At 36.1% G+C, this 20,619-nt stretch overlaps 1 protein-coding gene across 1 annotated transcript; it reads right to left on the bottom strand.

Annotated features, from left to right (window-relative positions):
* Positions 1 to 12,646: 12,646 nt before the first annotated feature.
* Positions 12,647 to 18,674, bottom strand: LOC114366686 (5-hydroxytryptamine receptor 1). The gene is made up of 2 exons (XM_028323629.1): positions 17,709 to 18,674; positions 12,647 to 17,139 (listed from the first exon to the last, which is right to left on the bottom strand). Exons 1-2 carry the CDS (start codon positions 18,672 to 18,674, stop codon positions 16,396 to 16,398), a joined length of 1,710 nt encoding a protein of 569 aa, XP_028179430.1. The 3' UTR covers positions 12,647 to 16,395.
* Positions 18,675 to 20,619: the final 1,945 nt, after the last annotated feature.

The raw sequence follows: 20,619 nt of genomic DNA, 5'->3' as shown, positions 1-20,619 counted from the left end.
CTCGAAGCGCTGGTAGGGTAAAAAGGTTATGAGACATGTAAAGGCTCCTTAAGAGCAAACTTTGACGATTTGTAAGTACTAGGTATTTATTTATTAGTCTAAACAAATAAAGAAATTTTGACTTTGACTTTGAAAGTTATCTATTAATACAATACATTGAGGAGTGAACAGAACATTGCACAATGGACAAAATTTTTGATTCTACCTATAAAAATATCCATGGACGACTTACACGAAAGGTGAACATACTGTTCCTACGTACACTGTGACGTTATGTGTGTAGCATTTGCATATTTTTGCACGTGTTTGAAGCGATTGCACGTGAGAAATGAGTACATGCATTTATATGAGATGTTAATATGGTCACCTTTTGGCGAAATTAGTTGTCCAAGAGCGGGGAAGTTAAGGTAAAAAGAACCTGTGGCATTTATGACCTTGGAAAGTTTATGAGGAAAATTACATGAAAATTACTGATGCCAAAAATGCAATCAGTAAAATTTTTGCCTGTCTGTCTGTCTGTCTGTATGTTCCTTATAGAAACAAAAACTACTCGACGGATTTTAACGAAACTTGGTACAATTATTTTCGGCAGGTTATAGTATACTTAGGAATTCCCACGGGAACGGGAATTAGTGGGAAAATCCTTTTGTATGAAAAATCTAAACCGCTTAAGTTAGACGCTTGAAATTTGGCATGTAGGTATCTTAGGGCTGATTTTTCAATCGTCGGATAACTTTTAACTAAAGAATAAGTTTGGCACATTGACAGTTTCAGTATGAGAAACATGTCAAAATGACAATTTTATTCTTCGGTTAAAAGTTATCCGACTATTGAAAAATCGGCCCTTAGTAAACTTAAAGCTTAGTTACAACAGGATATTGCAAAATTCCCACGGGAACGGGACTTAGCGGGAAAAAACATTTGTATGAAAAAATCTAAACCGCGTAAGATAGATGAAGGGGGTAAAACGGGATCCACGCGTACGAAGTCGCGGGCGGCCGCTAGTAAATAAATATTTATTTTCCAAAAAATAAAGGACTAAGGACACGAACTGACTAATCTTAGGTAGGATATGTACACCCAGAATTTTGCTTGCCAGGTGTCTAGCAACTGCCACAGGGGCATTTGGCTATCCGGTCAAAATTGTCGAAATGTCTTTCGACATTTAAGTACAACCCTAGAAGTTTATCTTTATCTTCATTATTTACAGCTGTCCAGCGCTGGGCGTGCTAAGAAGCACCAAAGAGGACTTTCTTTCACTGTTATCAGACTTCTCAAAAGAAGGAGGCCCTCAATTCGGAGGTTTTTTATGTTTGTTAAATCAGAACTACTTAAACCGCTTTGATTCAGCAATCTACACTTTGTGAATTTACATACGAGTACTCGTCTATTTTCAACCGACTTCAAAAAAGGAGGAGGTTCTCAATTCGACCCGTATGTTTTTTTTTTCTATGTTTGTTACGCGATAACTCCGCCAATTATGAACCGATTTGAACAAATCTTTTTTCGGCGTATAGGTAATACCTCAAGGGTGGTCCCATTTAAATTTAATAATAGAAAAAACAACCCCCAAGGGTGGCAAATTGGGGATGAACTTTTTTATACGCAATATCTCCGCCGATTATAAATCAATTTGAACGATTATTTTTTTGTTGAATAGGTATTATCAAAAGGGTGATTTCATGCGAATTTGAAGAAAATATTTCACCCCCAAGGGTGGAAAATTGGGGATGAACTTTTTTATACGCAATATTTTTAATTTTTAGTTTTTTTTTGTGTTCACGCATTTGAAGTCGGTTTTATTTTTTTTTAAAGTTAATTATGACAATAACTATTTTACGATCGACGTACTTTTGTATACTGGAATGAGTAGGTATATTATAAAGCAATTTTATATGTTGGATAGTCATAATTGGTCTACAAAATCTTACAAAAACATAATATACAGGATGGAATTTTGTAATGCCACCTGGAGGGAAAGTACTCTTAATACTGTAGATAGAACATTTACTGAAAGTAAACATTCCTATAATTTTGAAAAGAAAGAGAACTGCATTCAAAGATTTTCGAAAATGTTTCGAAAATTCACTACCATACCATACAATTTTCTGTACATCTATATATATAAAAATGAAACCCGTTTCGCGTTGTCACGGCATCACGTGTGAACGGCTGAACCGATTTCGATAATTCTTTTTTTTAAATGTTTGTGGAAGTCCAAGGATGGTTCTTACGGAAAAAAATATTAAGAAAATCTCTACGCTAAGGCGGTACGAAGTTCGCCGGGTCAGCTAGTTATTAAAATAATTTAAGATTTCATGGTTTTCCTTTCATTTGATTTATCAAGTTTGTTAGAGAGATTTCATCCATATACTAACGATCGATGTAATAAAAACACAGGGTGTCATTTTTAACAGATTTTAGTTGGTTCAATTCCCGGGAGTGGCTAGCAAATTTTTGGAAATCTTTGAATGCAGTTCTATTTCTTTTTAAAAATAAAGGAATGTTTTCTTTGAGATTTTTTTTCTATCTACAATATTAAGAGTACTTTCCCTCCAGGTGGCATTACCAAATTCCACCATGTACTTATTGTAGCCTAAAAATGATATTGTGCTGTGTGCTATCCCTTAATAAAATAATAAATATCGTACCATATTTACCAAATTAATTTGAGCTCAAGTCATAATAATAATAATAACTCGTAGTAGGCCTCGCTTTGTGAAGTATCATGGTGTCATGGGATATCGTCATTGTACCTTCAAAGGGATTGCAAAGGAAATGTGATATAATATCGCGTATGATTTTAATTACCCTCTCGACGTAGCAATAATTAGCCAGCTCATTATCCGTAAGATCTAATTAATATTCTAATTATGCATCGCTTCATTGTTTCCAATTAACCTCAAAACGGCGCGCACGTCAAAATGGGCTTAAATTGCCAAAATAATTTCGTAGCCGTGTTAGAAAATGGAAAAACCTAGATATTTTTTTCACTCTTTTTCCTGACGAGTCTTGTTACATATTTATTTATTATCTGTCTGGTTGAATTTTATTATCAGACTGGAAAATAACGTAACGGGTTTCAGCTAGAGGGCAATTTAAATAATCAGTATACTTAGTAGGTAGGTATATTTTTACAAGGATTGTTGAAGAATTTATGACAAGAGACTGTAGTACTTTAACAATACTCGATGACCATCCTTACCATAGACACACGATCTCATTAAGATACAGAACTTATTTATTACGGCTAGAAGTTCCTTGAAGTCCGATCCGATATTCCTTAATAACCGATTTCAAAAAGGGAGCAGGTAAAATTATGTAGGTATGTTATTTAAATTAGTTAATTTATTAGAAGGCACTTCACTAACCTCTATTTGCTCGAGCATTTCTTTTAAACTGCAACCTGGGACAACGATCGGTCCTGCGCTGCCTGCATCCAGGTGCATCCCGCAACCTTCACTAGATTGTCAATATTCACCAGAGCTCGAGCAGACTTACTTACTTTAATAGCACTAAACACTTCACAAACTTTCCTCGACACGTCCGTTCACCGTGGAGGTTTGTTAGCGACTGACTGTCTGGTACTTGATTTGCTATAAAGTGAACTAGTGAGTGAGTGATTGAACTTGAATGAGTTAGTGCACCGAATGAATGACGTTACTGTGTGAGTTTCAATCTGACGTGATTGACGTATAGAACATTTAATTATTTTTTAAAAAATAGTTCTTTAAAACTTCAAGAGATGGCGCTATATGTACGATGCAACGCGGTGGAGTTTTGCTAAAACTATGAGTGATATTTAATTTCAAATTGAATCAAAAATATTTATTCCATTTTGAACAGTGTTTTGGCACTATGTAATGATGTAATTGAACACAGGAGCGGTAATTGTGAAAATCATTGGGGGAGGCTTTTATCCAGCAGTAGACGTTATTTGACTGAAGCGAATTTTTTTTTTTTTTTTTTTTTTTTTTTTGCTATCATGTTTATGATGGATACTTTCCATAACTCTGGAAAATGTTGTAATCTCAGTATTGCATTAAAGAGGATTGTCAGCAGGACGATGCCTTTTCTTGGTAGTTGCTTGAGAACTTCTGCCGTTATAAGATCAAATCCTGGTGCCTTTTTTTGTTTTAAGTGCATGATAGTTCTCTTGACTTCTATTGCTGTCACAAGTCTCAATGGCGGCGACAGCTGTTGGTCACTGTTTAAAACTTCGTCAATATCCTGCTCTGATTGTGTATTATCAGGTTCGTTGGGTTTGAATACATTTTTTAGGAAATTAGCAAATAACTCAGTTTTATCTTGAGGCTTTCGTGACCAGTTGCCGTTAGCTTGTCTCAGTGGAGGAATGTGTTCTTTTGGCCTTTTCAGTGAGTTGGTCATTTTCCAAAGTGTATAATCCTCTGCTTTGTACGGTGATAGAGTCTTAAGTTTGTCTTGGAGGGTATTGTTCTCATTTTCTCTTAGCATTTCCTTCAGTTCCTTCTGTATTCTATTAAGGGCTTTCTTATCTTGACGATTCCTGCTGGTGTGCCACTGACGTCGCAGTTTTCTCTTTTCAGCAATCATCTGTCGTATTTCCAGCGTAGTGTCATGGTTTTGTGGTTTAGATGCCATGTGTGGAGTTGATAGCCATGCCGCCTTTTGTATTAGGTTAGTGGCATACCACGCAGCGTCATCTATGTCTTCTACCGTTTTTAGAGGTATGCGCAGATTAACATTATCACTTATATATTCCCTAAAGGACTCCCAGTCAGTTTTATGGTTATACAGGGTCTCTCGTGGTTCTTTCCAGATAACTGTATTACTCAATGTGCATATCACAGGTGTATGGTCTGAGGATCCATCTAGGCATGCTTCCACTTTTGTGTATAATCCCGACATCTTTTTAGTGATGAAGACTGAAGCGAATGAGTAATTTGTAAAAGTTTCCTAACATATGCGAATATCGTGTGAATATACTACTATATCTTGCTTGTTCTTGCAGGTGGCAGCCCAACACACCCTCCCTAAAATGTCAAGTTCGCTGAAAGGGCAAAATGACGTATGCCATCTCTATTGTCAATCTTTCCGCGCCATATCGCCCACGTCAAAATTGTCCAAATTGCTCAGCACAAAAACACTTTCTTGGCAATAAAACAGTATAACAGTAACAGCAAATGTATTCAGCCCCTCGCCCCACCGAATAATTAAAACAATTACCATCCACATTAACTTCGTGGAAATAACGAGTGACGTCACAATGTACAATTTGAAATTCTAATCTCACGCTACGCTTATTAATTATGAAAATTCCAACACTGATTATTAAAATGTACACGGTCGCTGTGTTACAGATTTTTTGAGACATTTATTGCCTAATTTGTTTGGGGAACTAACAATGTTTACCTACTTAATTTAATCCACTTGATCATATTCTAACCCACTTACTTACCTTCAATAAATACACGCTCCAGCCTAAAATAGATCAATTTACATAAGATTATAATATTAAGTCACATCCATACAAGTAAGAGTATGTTTGTATGGATGGTATGGATAATGGTCTCCCAGAACCCGACAAAATTTTGGATGGTTATTACTCAAGTAATAAGTGCCGCACGACGCGATTTTATGCCTCCTCGGTCCAAACACAGTTAAATCTGAAGCTACTGAAATGGTCGAAAGCAGCACGTGGAGGGAAAATGTTTAAGCCGAGAAATTGGGTGGGCCTCTGAAACCCGACTCGACGTCCATAGTTGAAGGTTTTAATAAAGAACCACTAGTAGACAATCTTTTTTGAGCTGCAGACTAGAGATTTTCTCTCGTAGTGTAATTGACCAGTGTGTGAACTATCCTATATTACATGTGACTAGTTTCCAAGAACGATCCATATCCACCATTTCAAGCAATATCCGCAATAAAGTATGAAATTGCAATATTCGAATCCATTGTGTTTTTCTGTTTGATCCGTTCTGAATCTGTTTTGTTTTGGGTAACATTGACGATGGATGAAATACGTAGTATGAATCCCAAATATAAAACAGAACGCCTAGTATTTTCATTTAATAATTTCCACAGGATTTGGCACACTAAGGATAATTTCCCATGGATAAAATGTAGCCTTTTAGGAACATGTGTCTTGGATATCGATTTATCTTGTCAGTATAGTGAGAAAGTAAACATTGTATTGAACGTAATGCCTATCATTAGAACGTACTTTAGTAATGTCACAAAGGAGAAAATATACGAAATACATTTCACGAAATAGTATTCTGAAAATCGTATATTTGGAAGTCCCACCACAAAAACACAGTAAACCTAAAAATACGTATTGGACGCTAAAAATACACAGCTGAAAATATAAGGATACATTTCCAAAGCACAATAGGTTCTTGCTATCTTGCTCTTTTTAACTGGGTGTGGACATTACACAGTAAAAATATAGGTACAGTTCCACAGTTTATTTCGCATTTTTGTTCACATTGCAGGCGTTGTTTTTTCGTCCTCATCATCATCGTTACAGCCGTAGACGCCCACTGCTGGACATAGGTTTCCCCAATTTATTACCTATTTTATTTGGAGAAATGATGATTTCCAGATTGGACAGCTGGCAGCGGTCTGCATCCTTCCTTCCTGCATCCTTTATGAGGTCGTCTGTTCATTTTAGGGCTGGACGTCCTATGCTGCGTTTACTGTAAGCCTTGCAAGGAAGTTGAAAGTTATTTTTCTTTTGTGATTTTATTTTTACAACATTATTTTTCAACTTTTTGCTTTCGCTTTTTTACTAAACGACTGTTCCTCCACTGACGTAGGTCAGAAATTTCCAGGGAGGTAGAGAGATTTCTTCTTTCAACTTGAATTTTATCACGAACATAGCCTACTACACCCTCTTTGCTTTATGGCCATAAACCCTACGGTTTCCCATTAAGTTTTGACGTGGGGTATTCGGGAAGATAAATAATTTCTGCAGAGGACTTCAAGAGACGTGTACCTTGGCTACGCAATATATCATTTTCCCCATGCCATGCGTAGATCTTATGTAGGACATTTTGAAAGTGGGTGAATGAGTTTATTGTGACAAATGGAAATGAATCTATTTTTAATTAAATTGAAAGTTTGCAACGGCTGAAAGATATTGAAAAATTATAAAGATTACAGAGCCTTGCTGTTTTTATTGCACATTCTTACTTTTTAGTATAAAACTTTCTTACTTTTTAGTATTCCGTATTCCCTTAGATGGGTGACTTATCGATTAAGCCATTTTTAAGCTGAGTTGCACCACCTAAAACATTAATAGTAACCTAATTATAACGTGTTTTTTGTATGGAGTTTGAAAGATTGTTGACGTTTGTTAAAATCAGATTAAGATCGTGCAACCCAGCCTTTAATCATTTAACGAATACCTAACTACTTAAAACAAATGTATAACGTTTTATAGCAACTCAAATAGTTTCTTTTTCTCCATAATGGAAGGTCATAAGAGTACGTCATCGATCATAAGATCGTTATCTTTTTCTTGAAAATAGTTCGCAATTTCTTCAGCTAGAATTGCTACGTATTCCTAATACATTTGTCTTCAGTGTTCCTAGAAAACGTTTCTCATCACACTGCGTTTTTTGCTATAGTAAACGATCAATTATTTCTCATTACAAACACCGTGTGACGTTTTAATTAACCAGTACTTACTGTGATTGCTTGAGAACATAATCATGACTAATTGTTTTCACAATCAATTAGATTCTATTCGGAATTAACAAGTACTTTTGCTGAATGAATGTCATAGTTTTTACCTTCGCGAGCTGTGTACCTACCATGAGTTTACGTTAGGTGTGCTCGCTAGCGAGTACGTCAAAAATCTCTATGAAGATTTTGTTTCTTGCAAGTAGCCACTAGGGGCGCTGCACAATATGTCATACAATTAATGTCAATTTTTTTACGCAGTCGCTAGCGAGCACACCTAACGTAAACTCATGGTAAGCACACTGTTCCCGCGACTTCGTACGGGTGGAAATAGTTTTCCTCAATAAATGGGCTATACACAGAAAGAACACAAAAATATTTTTTTAAACCGGACCAGTAGTTCCTGAGATTAGCACGTTCAAACAAACAAACTCTAAGTTTTTAATATTAGCATAGAATAATAGAAACAAAAGACGATAGGTAATTAACACGTTTTAATTTTGTTATTTGTACAGTCTTTCTTAGGCAAAGTTATTATAAAATATTCATTTGTTTGTCAGCTCGGTTGACAGAAATCACGACAGTTGACACGTGAGTGTGTTGTGACACCTCGGAACGGATTAATAAAAAGTTTTTTAGGGCTGGGTTGCACCATCTTACTTTAACTTTGAATACGTCAAAAATCTGTCAAAATCCATACAAAAAGCACCGGTTATCGTCAAAGTTACGGTGAAAGATGGGTGGTGCAACCCAGCCTAGGTCTTTCTAAGTAGTAAATTATGTTGTAAAAAACTTTATTTATAGGTTCATTCCAGATGACATACTTTTGTGTTGAAAAATAGTGAAATATGTTTGTAGATTTTTTTTTCAAATGTAGCATTATTTTTAGATTTAAATAATTTTGATTTTAATTTTGGTAAATTAATATAGTTTAATTAAAGAAACGAACGAACGAAAATAAATACTTTTACTATTTGTTTAAACTATAGGGACATTATAATACCAAGCACTTTTATGTAGATGCATTTAATCGAGGTTTTTAATTGCGTCAATTTAAATAAGTCAATATAAACGGAACAGATTGATGACTGAACATAAATCAATTGAGCGTTGTTTTGTAACGGATCCAAAACATGACTCAATCACTTCAGAACTTCAAATTTAGTGGATGATTATTGGTCAAAGTAATGTTAATTTTGTCTTCATCAATGTCCAAAGTTACCAGTTTTCAAACAAAAGTTACTATTGAGACCAAGAACACTAATATTCTGTCGTTAACTGTACAGTCAGCGTCAAATAGTTCGTGACACCCAAAGTAGCCAAAAAGTTCGCATCACATTTTTTTTTATCCACAACGAGGAAGCTCTTGGTCTGTATCTCACCTGATGGTAAGTGACGATCAGGCCGAAGGTGGAAGCGAGCTTCACCCGGAATCCTCAACCACGGAGGAACTGGCTATCTTAACCTCTAACTGCCGGAACACAATAATGCTGTTAACATTTTTGTAATGGCGACAGACTTAGGTAAGATGGTGGTAGCTAGCTAGCCAGGCGGACTTAGAACAAGCCCTACCACCAACCAAACCGAACAGAAAAATCTGCCCCCACTGGGAATCGAACCAGGGCCTCTGCGTCTGAAGCAGGTGGTCTTACCACTAGACCACAGAGGCGGTTAATCTTTGTTACATTGGAATAAGGTTGTGACATCTTTTAGCCACTTTGAATGTTTACGAACTATTTGACGCCGACTGTACAGTATTGATTACTCCAAAAACTATTCCTTTACGATTGTCATTTTTAAAATTGCCCTCTTCAAACTGTAATGACGTCTAATTGCGCTTGACAAAATAGGCTGACGTCATTGACTCGTTTTTGAAACAGTGCTCTCTTATGTATCAGTAGGTGCGCTAAATTATACTAGTTTAGAATTTACTCATCAAGCTTCATCATCGTCATCAGGTCATTTAGTTTTCATTGCAGGAGAGAAGACCCTTTTTCTTTACCAGAGGAGAATTAAGCCTACACTCCTTTGCTGACGGGTTGGGGATGTCTGATGTTACGAGAAGCAATTAAGGGATAAATATTTGTATAACAGGAAGAATGGGAGTGATTCTATTCTACTGGGTTTATCCAGTGTCTAAGTAGCTCAGTTGCCCGGCAAGCGAAAGTTCGTGGGTTCGATTCCCACCTTAGACAGTTCGATTTTTTTAAGTTTCTTATTAAAAACGTACTACTAAGTACTAAGTAGTATCTCTGGCGCTAATCTCCTACAATATAAAATACATACAGGAACTTTTGGGCGCATTGTTTTTGACACTTGTTTTTAAACTGGAATTAATAATAGGTATAGTCAGCATCAAATAGTTGACACCCAATGTTGACAACACAACGAAGACGTGTTGTGAACTTATTGGCTACTTTTTGGATGTCACGGGCTGTTTGACGCTGACTGTAGAATCAGCGGGGTTACTCCGAAAAACGTTATCCGAAGTTTCGAATGTTGCCATCCTTCTCACGCAAAGCGCGATGCCAGCATGAGCGAGGGTGACAGATAGACCCGTGACTACGTGAATAGCGTTTCGGGGTAGCCCTGCTGAAAGCAAGTCGATTCATTCAATTCAAGTGGGCCTTCTACTCCTAATCCTTTTTTAATCTATGGCTGGCATGCAGTATTAACATAATGAGTTCATTATGCTAACGACACCTATTTTGAGACAGGGAGGTCAATGCTTGAAGAGGAATTAGACAGGATAGGCTTGTCCCAGTTATTTTTTTAAGGTTGGATAGAGACAGCTGTTGTGGCCAACATTGATACTTGCGTCATGACGTGTACTTCAAATAGTTAATTAGGACTAACTATTATAGCCCTCAAAGTGTGTGAAATGATAACCCGATGATTGACTGGTTCCTGGAGAACAAAAGGTGTTTAACCATTGTGTGGATGTAGTAATATAAATGTGAATCTATGCTCATATATGCGAAAGTAATGTGGTCTATTTGTTGGCGTTTTTGAGCGTAAATTACTAGGGTAGTTTTATGAATATTTTAGTAAGGTCACAGATGGAAAACAAGAAAAGGTTCAGTTCCTTCAGTTGCAAATATAATGTCAGAGAGTAATGTTATTGTGAAGAGGGACTATAACTATAATATTAGCGGTATTAAAACTCATGTGTAGTCATTAAACTTCTATGGCAGCTTCTATTTACATATTAAGTATGTTTGATTGTAGGACGCGTGAATGAAAATAACTGATAATCAAGCGGACAAAGCCTAATAGTGTAAGTACATTTCAAGCATTCAAGATCAAGATCGGAAAGACAGAAATTCCAGCAATAAATTCAATAAGGAATATTACTGACCGTTGAGTTAATGCGTTAAGATAATGCCATATCGCTTACTGGAAGTGACTGGCAAATTCCAAAATGACTGGCTAGTATGCCAGGAAGCCAAGGTGGGCCCGGTCGTGTCGCGACAGCTGCGTGATGCCGTTGTATAAGCGGACACGCAATTTGGCAGCAAATAGTCTTTAGGATGCAGTCATAGAATACTGTTCTAGCGGATTTCCTAGCGGAAAATTTTGCCATGATTTTTGTCAATGATTTATTGACGTAAACTTTGAACTTATGAACGTCAAAGAACCGGTAGCGATAGACAAACTATGGGAAACACAAAAAGAATTATAACTAGTAATTGGCCATGATGTGGCAAATCGAAAGGTTAATTAATTACCATGATCAGTCATCAAAGAGAGGTGGGATGTCGCCTAAGTACCATCCTAGACTGCATCTCATTTAACATCAGGTGTGATTACGGTCAAAATAGGACTGCCTTATTCTGCATAACAAAAATGACATCTAAACCCAATTCTAGATTATAAACTAACGAAACTTAAGACAGCAAATGACGTCGTATTAATTAAATACTAACTGTAATCATTATGCCATTTTACATTCGCTATATTCAACACTATGAACTCTCCCTGCTTATTGAAAAAGCGTACATATGTCGAACCAAACCCAAGGTTATATCAGTTCAGTGTTTCATGAGTGTCCGGTGTTGATATTTAAGTACGAGTGGATGCGTGAATGCGCAAACTAAAAATAACAAAGTACAGACGAGAGCACGTCAAGCTGGACACTGAGGGATCTTATTCTGTAGAAATAGGGGTGATTTTGCAATAAATATGTAAAGTCTAATGTGCTGTCGTATGTAGATACATAAACTGTGAGCGTAAAGGGGAGATTGGCAACAAAGTCTATAAATATAAATGGAGTGTCTGTTTGTAAAAGATTTTTACTAAATGCATTTAGTTTTCGTATAAGTACTAAAAAGTTTTAGTTTGTTTCGTCTAATCTAATACGATAAATTGTACCGAAATTATACGAAATAAATAAAAGAAACAAAATTTAAACTACTCAATTTAGTCTTATCTAGCAAGCGATCTCTTCTAGATCAGCGGTTCCCGAAAGGTGGTCTGCGGAACCCTAGGGTTCCGTGGAAAGGCCGCAAGGGTTCCGTAAATAATATTATCCCACGTTTCGTGACCGACGTTGTTCGCGCGCACCGACTTGTTTACGCACAAGGGAGGGGCAGGGCGTGCGGGCGGAGTAGTACGGGGGTTCCGCTAGGAAAAGTATAATCAATTAGGGTTCCTTGGCAAAAAAAATAATTGGGAAAGCCTGTTCTAGATTACCAAGGAAGACTAGGTACCTACTTAGTTCTATTCATGTAGTTTGTCTACTACGAGTAGAAACTAAGTAAAGTAGAAATTATTTTGTACTGAAAGATTTCCACTGAATAAAAATGTCTTTAATTAAGGGTAGATACTTACGCCAACTGATCTTCAGCAGATTGTTCTTCAACAAAACTCTCAAGGATAATAAAACGAATTATATTTCGAAATCTAATTTTTATTTCGTCGCATTTAGGACCCTACATAAGAAAAATACAATGCCAAAAAAAGTATTCCGATTTGTTCGCTACTTATTTGTTAAAAGTTTTTCTGTACAGACTCAGTACGTTATGGTTAGGGCTACAGTACACTGCGTAAGAGCGATAGCGATGCTATAAAAAGTTTTATTTATTGGTCATAACAAGAATAATAATATGAAGGACTTTACTTGCCATTCTAAACATCCGAAGTTCCAACTTCATTATTAAGTTGGTAATTTAGTAGTAATGTTGTTGAAACTACGTAGCTGACATACTCCTGTAAGTAGATATTTGGACAAGCTCGTGAAAGTTTGGATGAGTTTGAAAACGAATGAAAATTATTACAGTGAATTCATAGATTTTTTTAAAAATCAAGGTACATACATATTGCATAATGTTTTTTTTTCATTTTGACGTCATACTATCCAAATTCAGTGAAAAAAAAAAATCGATTCGATAGATTAATCCCCTGTCAATCATGCTTAAACTAATTCTAAAGGTAGCAATACTATCGCTCTTAGTACATTTTACTAATATCTGACTTACTAATTTATGCTTACTGCTTACTTAGGTTAAAATACTTCGGATTTGTAAAAATAGTTACAGTTAGGTTACATTTGCCACTAATAATATCTTTTTTATGTGACAGGAGGCAAACGAGCAGACGGATCACCTGTACAGCTAGTACGAAAAACTTTCGAGTTCAAATCGTTTGCGTACTCGAATCGCCATCAAAAGATTTAGTACGAAAACTACAACAGCGCCCTTGTGAACGTGTCGTAAAGTGAACTTAGTGTAAGAAATGGATGCACGAAATTCATTTTGAGAATCAAAATTGTCACGTTATCGTTTAATTTGAAGGTTGAGTATCGATTTTTATCGAATACGCAAACGATTCGAAGACGAAAGTTGTTAATGCTAGAGGTACTGATGGTAAGTGATTACCGTCGCCCATAGACACCCGCCGTCCCAGTGGCGTTACAGGTACGTTGCGGGCCTTTAAGGTGAAGATGCATTAAACATTTTGTAGGCCAAAATTACAAATTTAATACTTATACTCCAATATTCAGAAATCTACCTTGGGCCTGAAAATCCAGGATTTTTTTCCAAACATTAAATTTTGCCTCTTTCATTGGAAAGGTACCTTAAAATTGTTTAGGGTATTAATTCAACTGACATACGAAGTTCGCGAGTTTTTCATTTCTTCAAATTGGACTGCTCTTACTGTTCAATTTGCGAAGTTATAATCCTCAATCGAAAAGGCATCTTAAATGAAAGTAATAAAATAACATTTACATTGTGTCTATTGTAGCATAAATATACAATGTGTTGCGAATCGGTGGCTGAGTTTATTCGGAAAATTATTTTACTTTCAATAACTTTTAAAGAAATGTAATGTCTCTTCTCTGGTATCGTTTTATTATAGAGTTATCGTATTTATAGTATAACGTTCTATTAGGTTATTAATATAAATTACAGCAATAAATTGCCTGTGGTTGTAAAGACAAGTTTGTAAATTATAATTTTTCAGGCACTCTTCTTTCCCCGGTATCTCCTATGTTCTTCTGATTAATTTTGTGCAATGATAGTATAAATTTCTCCTAGGACAAGTTTAACCTTCACTGGTTGGGTTTTTATTGGTGGTCAAGCTGTAGATCCTGGTTACACAGGAGTTGCAGCAGTTGGAACGAGAGGTGGGAACAGTCCCGAATCTTTCTGATAAGTTTTTTTAGTACTATTAAAAGCTAAAGGTCACTTACTGACTCACTCATCACGAAATCTCAGAAACTAGAAGTGCTAGAAGTCTCAAATATTGCATGGGGGTTTTAGAACCTAGATGCTCACTAAGACGGGATTTTGCATAACTCAATCCCTAAGGGGGTAAAACGGGGTTCACCCATACGAGTCGCAGGCGGCCGCTAGTACTTACATAAATGAATTTCGTACTATTCTACAAATCCGAAGTACCATTTTTATTAGACACAAGAAATGGAAAGGTCAAGGCATGGTACCATTAGTCCATTAGTAGACAGATACTGTAGCGAAATTCCGTGGTCATAAACAATTAATATCCACATACAACCACATTATTATCTATGCAAAGAAACTACATCAAAGAAAGTTTAGTATTTCAATTAAACATCAATTTGTCGAATTAATATTTTTTTCCAAGCGTAGTTTCCCCACACGGTGTCTGCATATTTCACCTACAATTATTATTAACTTATTATTAATTTATGTCAATTGTGCACTATTAACAATATTTACAAACACCGACATAGTTATTTTATTTTATATTCATAAATCTTAAAGCGAAAGTTTCGTTAGGCCGGTCAATAATATTAATTGTTTAATATAATATTTAGGTCATTTCATATCTCATGTTGTACAAAAACTATTCTTTAACGAAAAGGATACATATTAATATTTTAAAGAGGTTACTTGTTTTATTAAAAAGATAATACTGACAACAGTCCCGCGATCTCTTCAACTTTTGACGCGGTTGAAGCCGCAGGCAAAACTAGTATATAATTTATAACAGTGAACTCTGATCTTTCAATTCAATATTTATCTATTTTCTATGTACATAAATTAACAATATATCAACCGACCTAAAGAATTACGTATTATACTTAAATATTTTATTGTTTCTATGAAACACGAAATTAATAAAAAGCGATATGCCGAAGTGATGTGTAGTTTATATAGAAATTATGTATTTTTACACATTTTTGAAACATGCGTTGTGAATAGAATATATTATGCAAAATATATTGTAATATTTAGACAATATAATAATGTCATACAAATACTTTTAACTTATTTTTACGTTTTGTGGCAGTGCCAATTGTGAAATAATTATATTTTATTTGAAATACAATTACAAGATTAGTACCAATACCAAAATTTACCCTATAATAGCCAATTATATAAATAAACTATATAACATTGCTAATAAATACATGAAAATATAGACTTATAATACTTTATAAAATACAGGGTGGCCCAGAAAGTAATGTCAAATCAAGAGATAGAATACCTTTCGGACTATATTTTTTTTAAACTCCAATTCTTATATCTCTATTGTCAATAAACTAATCAAAGAAGAAAATGTAACCAAGTTCAGTTCAATATTTTGATCTTAATGATTCATATAAATGAGATCGTCACAAATTATAACAATCTACAATACTGTACGACATCAAAGGGTACCTTGGAGTAGATAGATTTTCTGAATTTGACACTACTTTTAGACAACCGTATTAACACTTTAAAGATAAACAAACTAAAATAAATATTTATACGTGAAAAACAATTGGCAATGAAAATCAAATTTGAGACACTAAACGTAAATTAGTTCTACATATTACCTACTATCACATGGATTAAAATACTTCTGACTTCTATTTGCAATGTCAATATACACTTCACATAACAACATAATAGGAATTAATACTATAGTTACTAAATTCACAACAGCCTATATTATAAAACATCTTCACTAAAGTTAGACATTTCTTTGGTCATTCCAAAACACATCGAAATACTTCAAATCTTCCCTGAATTTATACACTTGCCAAAGTTACCTAATTTATACATCGTTATATATATTTTAATAAAAACAACCTGACTAAATCTCTGAGGAATAATTATTTATAAATAAGTAACGACTAGGTTTGAAACGTCTTATGCAACAACGTAAGTGAAAATCAACACAGTTAGACCGTGGTTTATATTAAAGTCTTAATTACATCACAGTATCGCGGTCTTTGGTGTCGACCTCAAGCATTGACAATCATAGAAAACTCTCAGAGGCTCTGGTCTCCTCTCGGTCGACGGCAGACACGATTTCAACACCCTCGTCATAGTTATGCACTTTGGTAGTATTATTCACACAGTAGTGCTGGTCAGGATCACCGTACTGGCTGTGGTAGAACTCCTCACGCATCATATGATTTAAATTAGAGCACCTGAAGAAGAGAATCTCTTGGAACGGCTTCCTAAAGTCTCTGTTGAGAGTCGCGTAAATAATGGGGTTAAGCAAACTGTTTATGTAACCTAACCATAGGAACAACGCACTGATGGCGTCTGGGATGGCCCCTTCTTCGAGGAACGGCCTTATGAGGGCCAGCACGAAGAATGGAAACCAGCAGATGACGAAAGCCGACATGATAATGCCGAGGGTTGTCGACGCCTTTCGCTCTTTAGCGAGCTGGAACCGCAGCTTCTTCTGGTGTGGCGAGTGGGTGGTGTGCAGTAAGTCTTTGGCAATGTGGCTTTTTTGAGCAAAATTTGAGAGGGACGAGCGAATTCTGTTCGCTGTAAGCTTGTTACTGCTCTCTGAGGACTGTCTTCGTCTCTCTTTGACCTGGAGTTTATTATTGTCTGGTGTTTGTCCCACTTGGGACGTGGAGCGGTTGATGGTGTGGATAGGTTTTGTGGGAGTCTTTTGGCCCAGCATCGGACACTGCGACTCGTTCGACTTTCGCTGCCCGCTAAAGCATCTCCCTATAGTGCTTTCTGTTTTCTCTACACTGATCTGTAAAGACAATAATTATGTGATTAGCCTTCAATTACAGGGCAACTGGTTTATTAAGTGTTGGTCGTAAATTTCCAAAGATTGTGACATCTTCAATTAAACAAAGCGAGAAATTGCACTACATTGTTTCGTGGGAACTAGTTTTTGCTGTAGTCATTGCTTGACAGACTTGAATCGACCCGTATGTCTTTAAACAAATTATGGTTCCTTGTTTCAAAGGTCACAAGTTAAGGCGTCGGTTCAATTGGGTGGTTGATACCACGTCTTTTTTATTGTCTGTCTCGACTTTTTCATAAATTATGTATGGGAAAGGAATTTGTAACGAATTTTTTAGACAACTCAATAGATTGATTTTTTAATAATTCCTTAGAAACAACTCAAGTAATGTGTTATTGTGTGTAGTGCCTTATTGATTGATGATGTCTACAACCCATTTGAGTAATACGAGTACTATTATCAGGTTATGTTATGATCTCAGCGTTACTACGTAGTACTTATTATTATTCTGTGGCGTTACCTACAATCTACCACTATAAAACAAGATTGTTTAATTCAAGTATTATACTTACAGTAGTATTTGTGCTAGCAGTAGACCCTCTGGCAGTTGGTTGAGCCGCCTGCGACCCAAGTAACCTCGCTTCAGCCGCCCCTCCATTCTTGACATTGATCTCAAGATAGCAGTGCGTCTCAAGATGCGACTGCGCTCGCTTCTCATCCTTCACAATCTTCCTAGCAGCGCTAAATATCTTGTAATAAACAACCATCATCACCGTGAGCGGTATGTAAAACGAAACGAGCGTCGCGTAAATCTGATACACCTTATTTTGGGACACCAAACATGACGTGTCAGTCTTCTCATTGCCCAAAATTAGAACTGGCGGCAGCGATATGAAGGCGGCACTCATCCAGACTATGAAGACACAAAAAAACATTCTCCGAGGCGTTCTCTTGACACCGTACTCCAAGGGTTTCGTGATCGCATAGTATCGGTCAACAGATATCATGCACAGGTTGAGAATACTGGCAGCGCACGAGAGAACGTCACTCGATACCCAGAAATCACAGATCACAGGTCCGAAAGGCCATGTTCCCATTATGTCGTACACCATAGCTATCGGCATCACTGTGATAGCTACGCACAGATCGCTCACTGCCAACGATACGATCAAGTAATTGCTGGGTCTTCTCAATTTTCTGACTAAGCACACGGCGACGCAAACAAGAATGTTGCCGATGATGGTCCCAGATATGACTATGAGGAATATAATGGAGAGAATAATACTGAAGGCGGTGGAGTATTTGTAGTGCTTTATGTGGATTGGCTTAATTAAAGTCGAATTGTCGTCGAACAGAGTCCAGTTAAGTGTGGAGTTCGGACTGGTAAAGTTGACATCAATGTCAAGCGATTCGTTGATGTCTTCCGAGGCCACCACAGCGTTGACTTGGAGCAATACTAAAGATACCAGTATGAGAAGACGCGAAGATAAAGCAACAAAGTTGGGCAGTGAACAGTAGTTAAGACTTTGAGTCGCCATACGAATCCCTGGCTTGGGTGTCGTTGAAGATCGTTCTTTTGACTATGCCATACATTGGTTTTGATTGTCTTCTTTTTGTTTCCTCGCGATCAAAAGCAGGATGCAAAACGAAAAGAATGCTGAGTCAGGTCTGAAAAACTACTTCGTCATGTAACTTTTTGGATTTCCGTGCTTGATTACAATTGGGAATCAGTTCTAATTGACATATCGCTTGGATTGACTTTCCAATCCCGGGCATAGCCATTGGAATCCGGGTCGTTCGGGGTTTTCGTTCTTATGGCTTGGGTAATACAGTTTGTTTTCGCTTGCAGTGACTTTGGTATAAATTGGTAGAGCTTGTTGGTTGTTTTATTGCTTGAAGGTAGTTCGAGTGGCTGCTAGTTCAATATCCCGTCTGTGGGAAGCTTCATTAGTGCCGTTGATTGGTGAAGAAATTTTCCAATCTGAAAAGAAAGAAAAAGTGTTTAACTTCGGATACAAATCGCTGGGGAGCTAAAAGGTTAAAAGTTGACGACCAATGTTCAAGCTTTTGTATGTTATTTTTTGCCGATTCTCCATATTTTAGCGACTCATTATTATGGATGGAATATAATGGTTTCGAGTATCATTGAGCCGTAAAATGTTGTAGCATTTTCCATCCATTACATCTATTTTAATATTGTGGAATATATTGTTGATCTGAGTTAAAAATTATTATTTAAATCTGAATTGAACAAAAACCTTTTAATGTGTTACCATGAAATACATCTAAATCTGCGATAAGTCCTTCTAGAGTCTGACAAGTGGATAGTCTTAAACGACATAATATGCGCCTCTTGAAATCTTGAATCTCAAAACGATGTACCTAATCAGTCGCTATATATTCCAATTCATATTTGCAATGTCTCTAGTTATAAAAAAAATAGGGTTTGTATTAAACTGTATCTACTAGTAAGACCATGGAAGCTTCACTAAAAGTCATCATTTTTGATATTGCGATACTATCAATAACATAACCCAACATGACTTCATTTACCTACGCCATTGAGCTATACATTCCATAATCGTTCCGACGTGGTATCCGTTGAATGTGGAAACGTTTTCAATGGCTGCAGACGCTCCGCGTGCTATGTGGGTCATGGTTTCCCTTATAAAATATAGGCTCGTTTCTAATGTTAGGGCTCTTATACACCTTGATGGTAATTTTATGGCTTAAGCTGGAACAAGGTTGTATCTGCTAGCTTTTTAGTACCTAAGTAATATTTATGTTGGTTAATTTTTATGAATAAAGCAGTTTGTGACTGTAAGGCATTCGATATTTTGCTACGATCATATTTTATTTACAAAACAAATCACTTTCGCACTTAGTACTCTCTGATCACCGAATAACATTCGGTAACGTTTCTATCCTTAAAATACCAAGTAACGTTATAATTATTTTCTTTAATGTATGAGGAAAAATTACTTTTAGATCAATTATTACTTATTTATTCAAGATACTAATTTATACATTTCCAACATTGTAACACCTTAAAGTTAGTACTTCTTGCTTTTAATGCTCCAATCGAACTGCCTGTCCGGCGGCATGCGCGCGATAAGGCAACTTCCCCTTCCATTCGTCAAAGTCAACCGGCTCGAAACGACTTATCGACAGCATGCCCCGGAAGTAGTCAAAATCAATACTTAAATAACAATTTATTTCTAAATTACTAAACTGTATACAATAAAAATTCTAAAATAATAACATTAAATAATAAACATGAAATATGTAATTGAATATAATACAGAATAAATTCTGAAACCATTATAATATCTGCAACAATGTCCAGGAAGTAATCAAGTAAAGTATTTAATTTTAATAATGGGTTTTTAAATTCTACCAAAATTATTACAATAACTATCTATAAGCAACTAATAATCGTATAAAATACAATATTAATTCTAAAATCATTACATTCGGCCATCC

The sequence above is a fragment of the Ostrinia furnacalis genome, unplaced genomic scaffold (genome assembly GCF_004193835.3).
Source record: "Ostrinia furnacalis isolate ACB-3 unplaced genomic scaffold, ASM419383v2 OfSCF0661, whole genome shotgun sequence".
NCBI lineage: Eukaryota > Metazoa > Arthropoda > Insecta > Lepidoptera > Crambidae > Ostrinia > Ostrinia furnacalis.
Note: the sequence above shows the minus strand (reverse complement) of the source record. Positions and strands in the feature narration are given on the sequence as shown.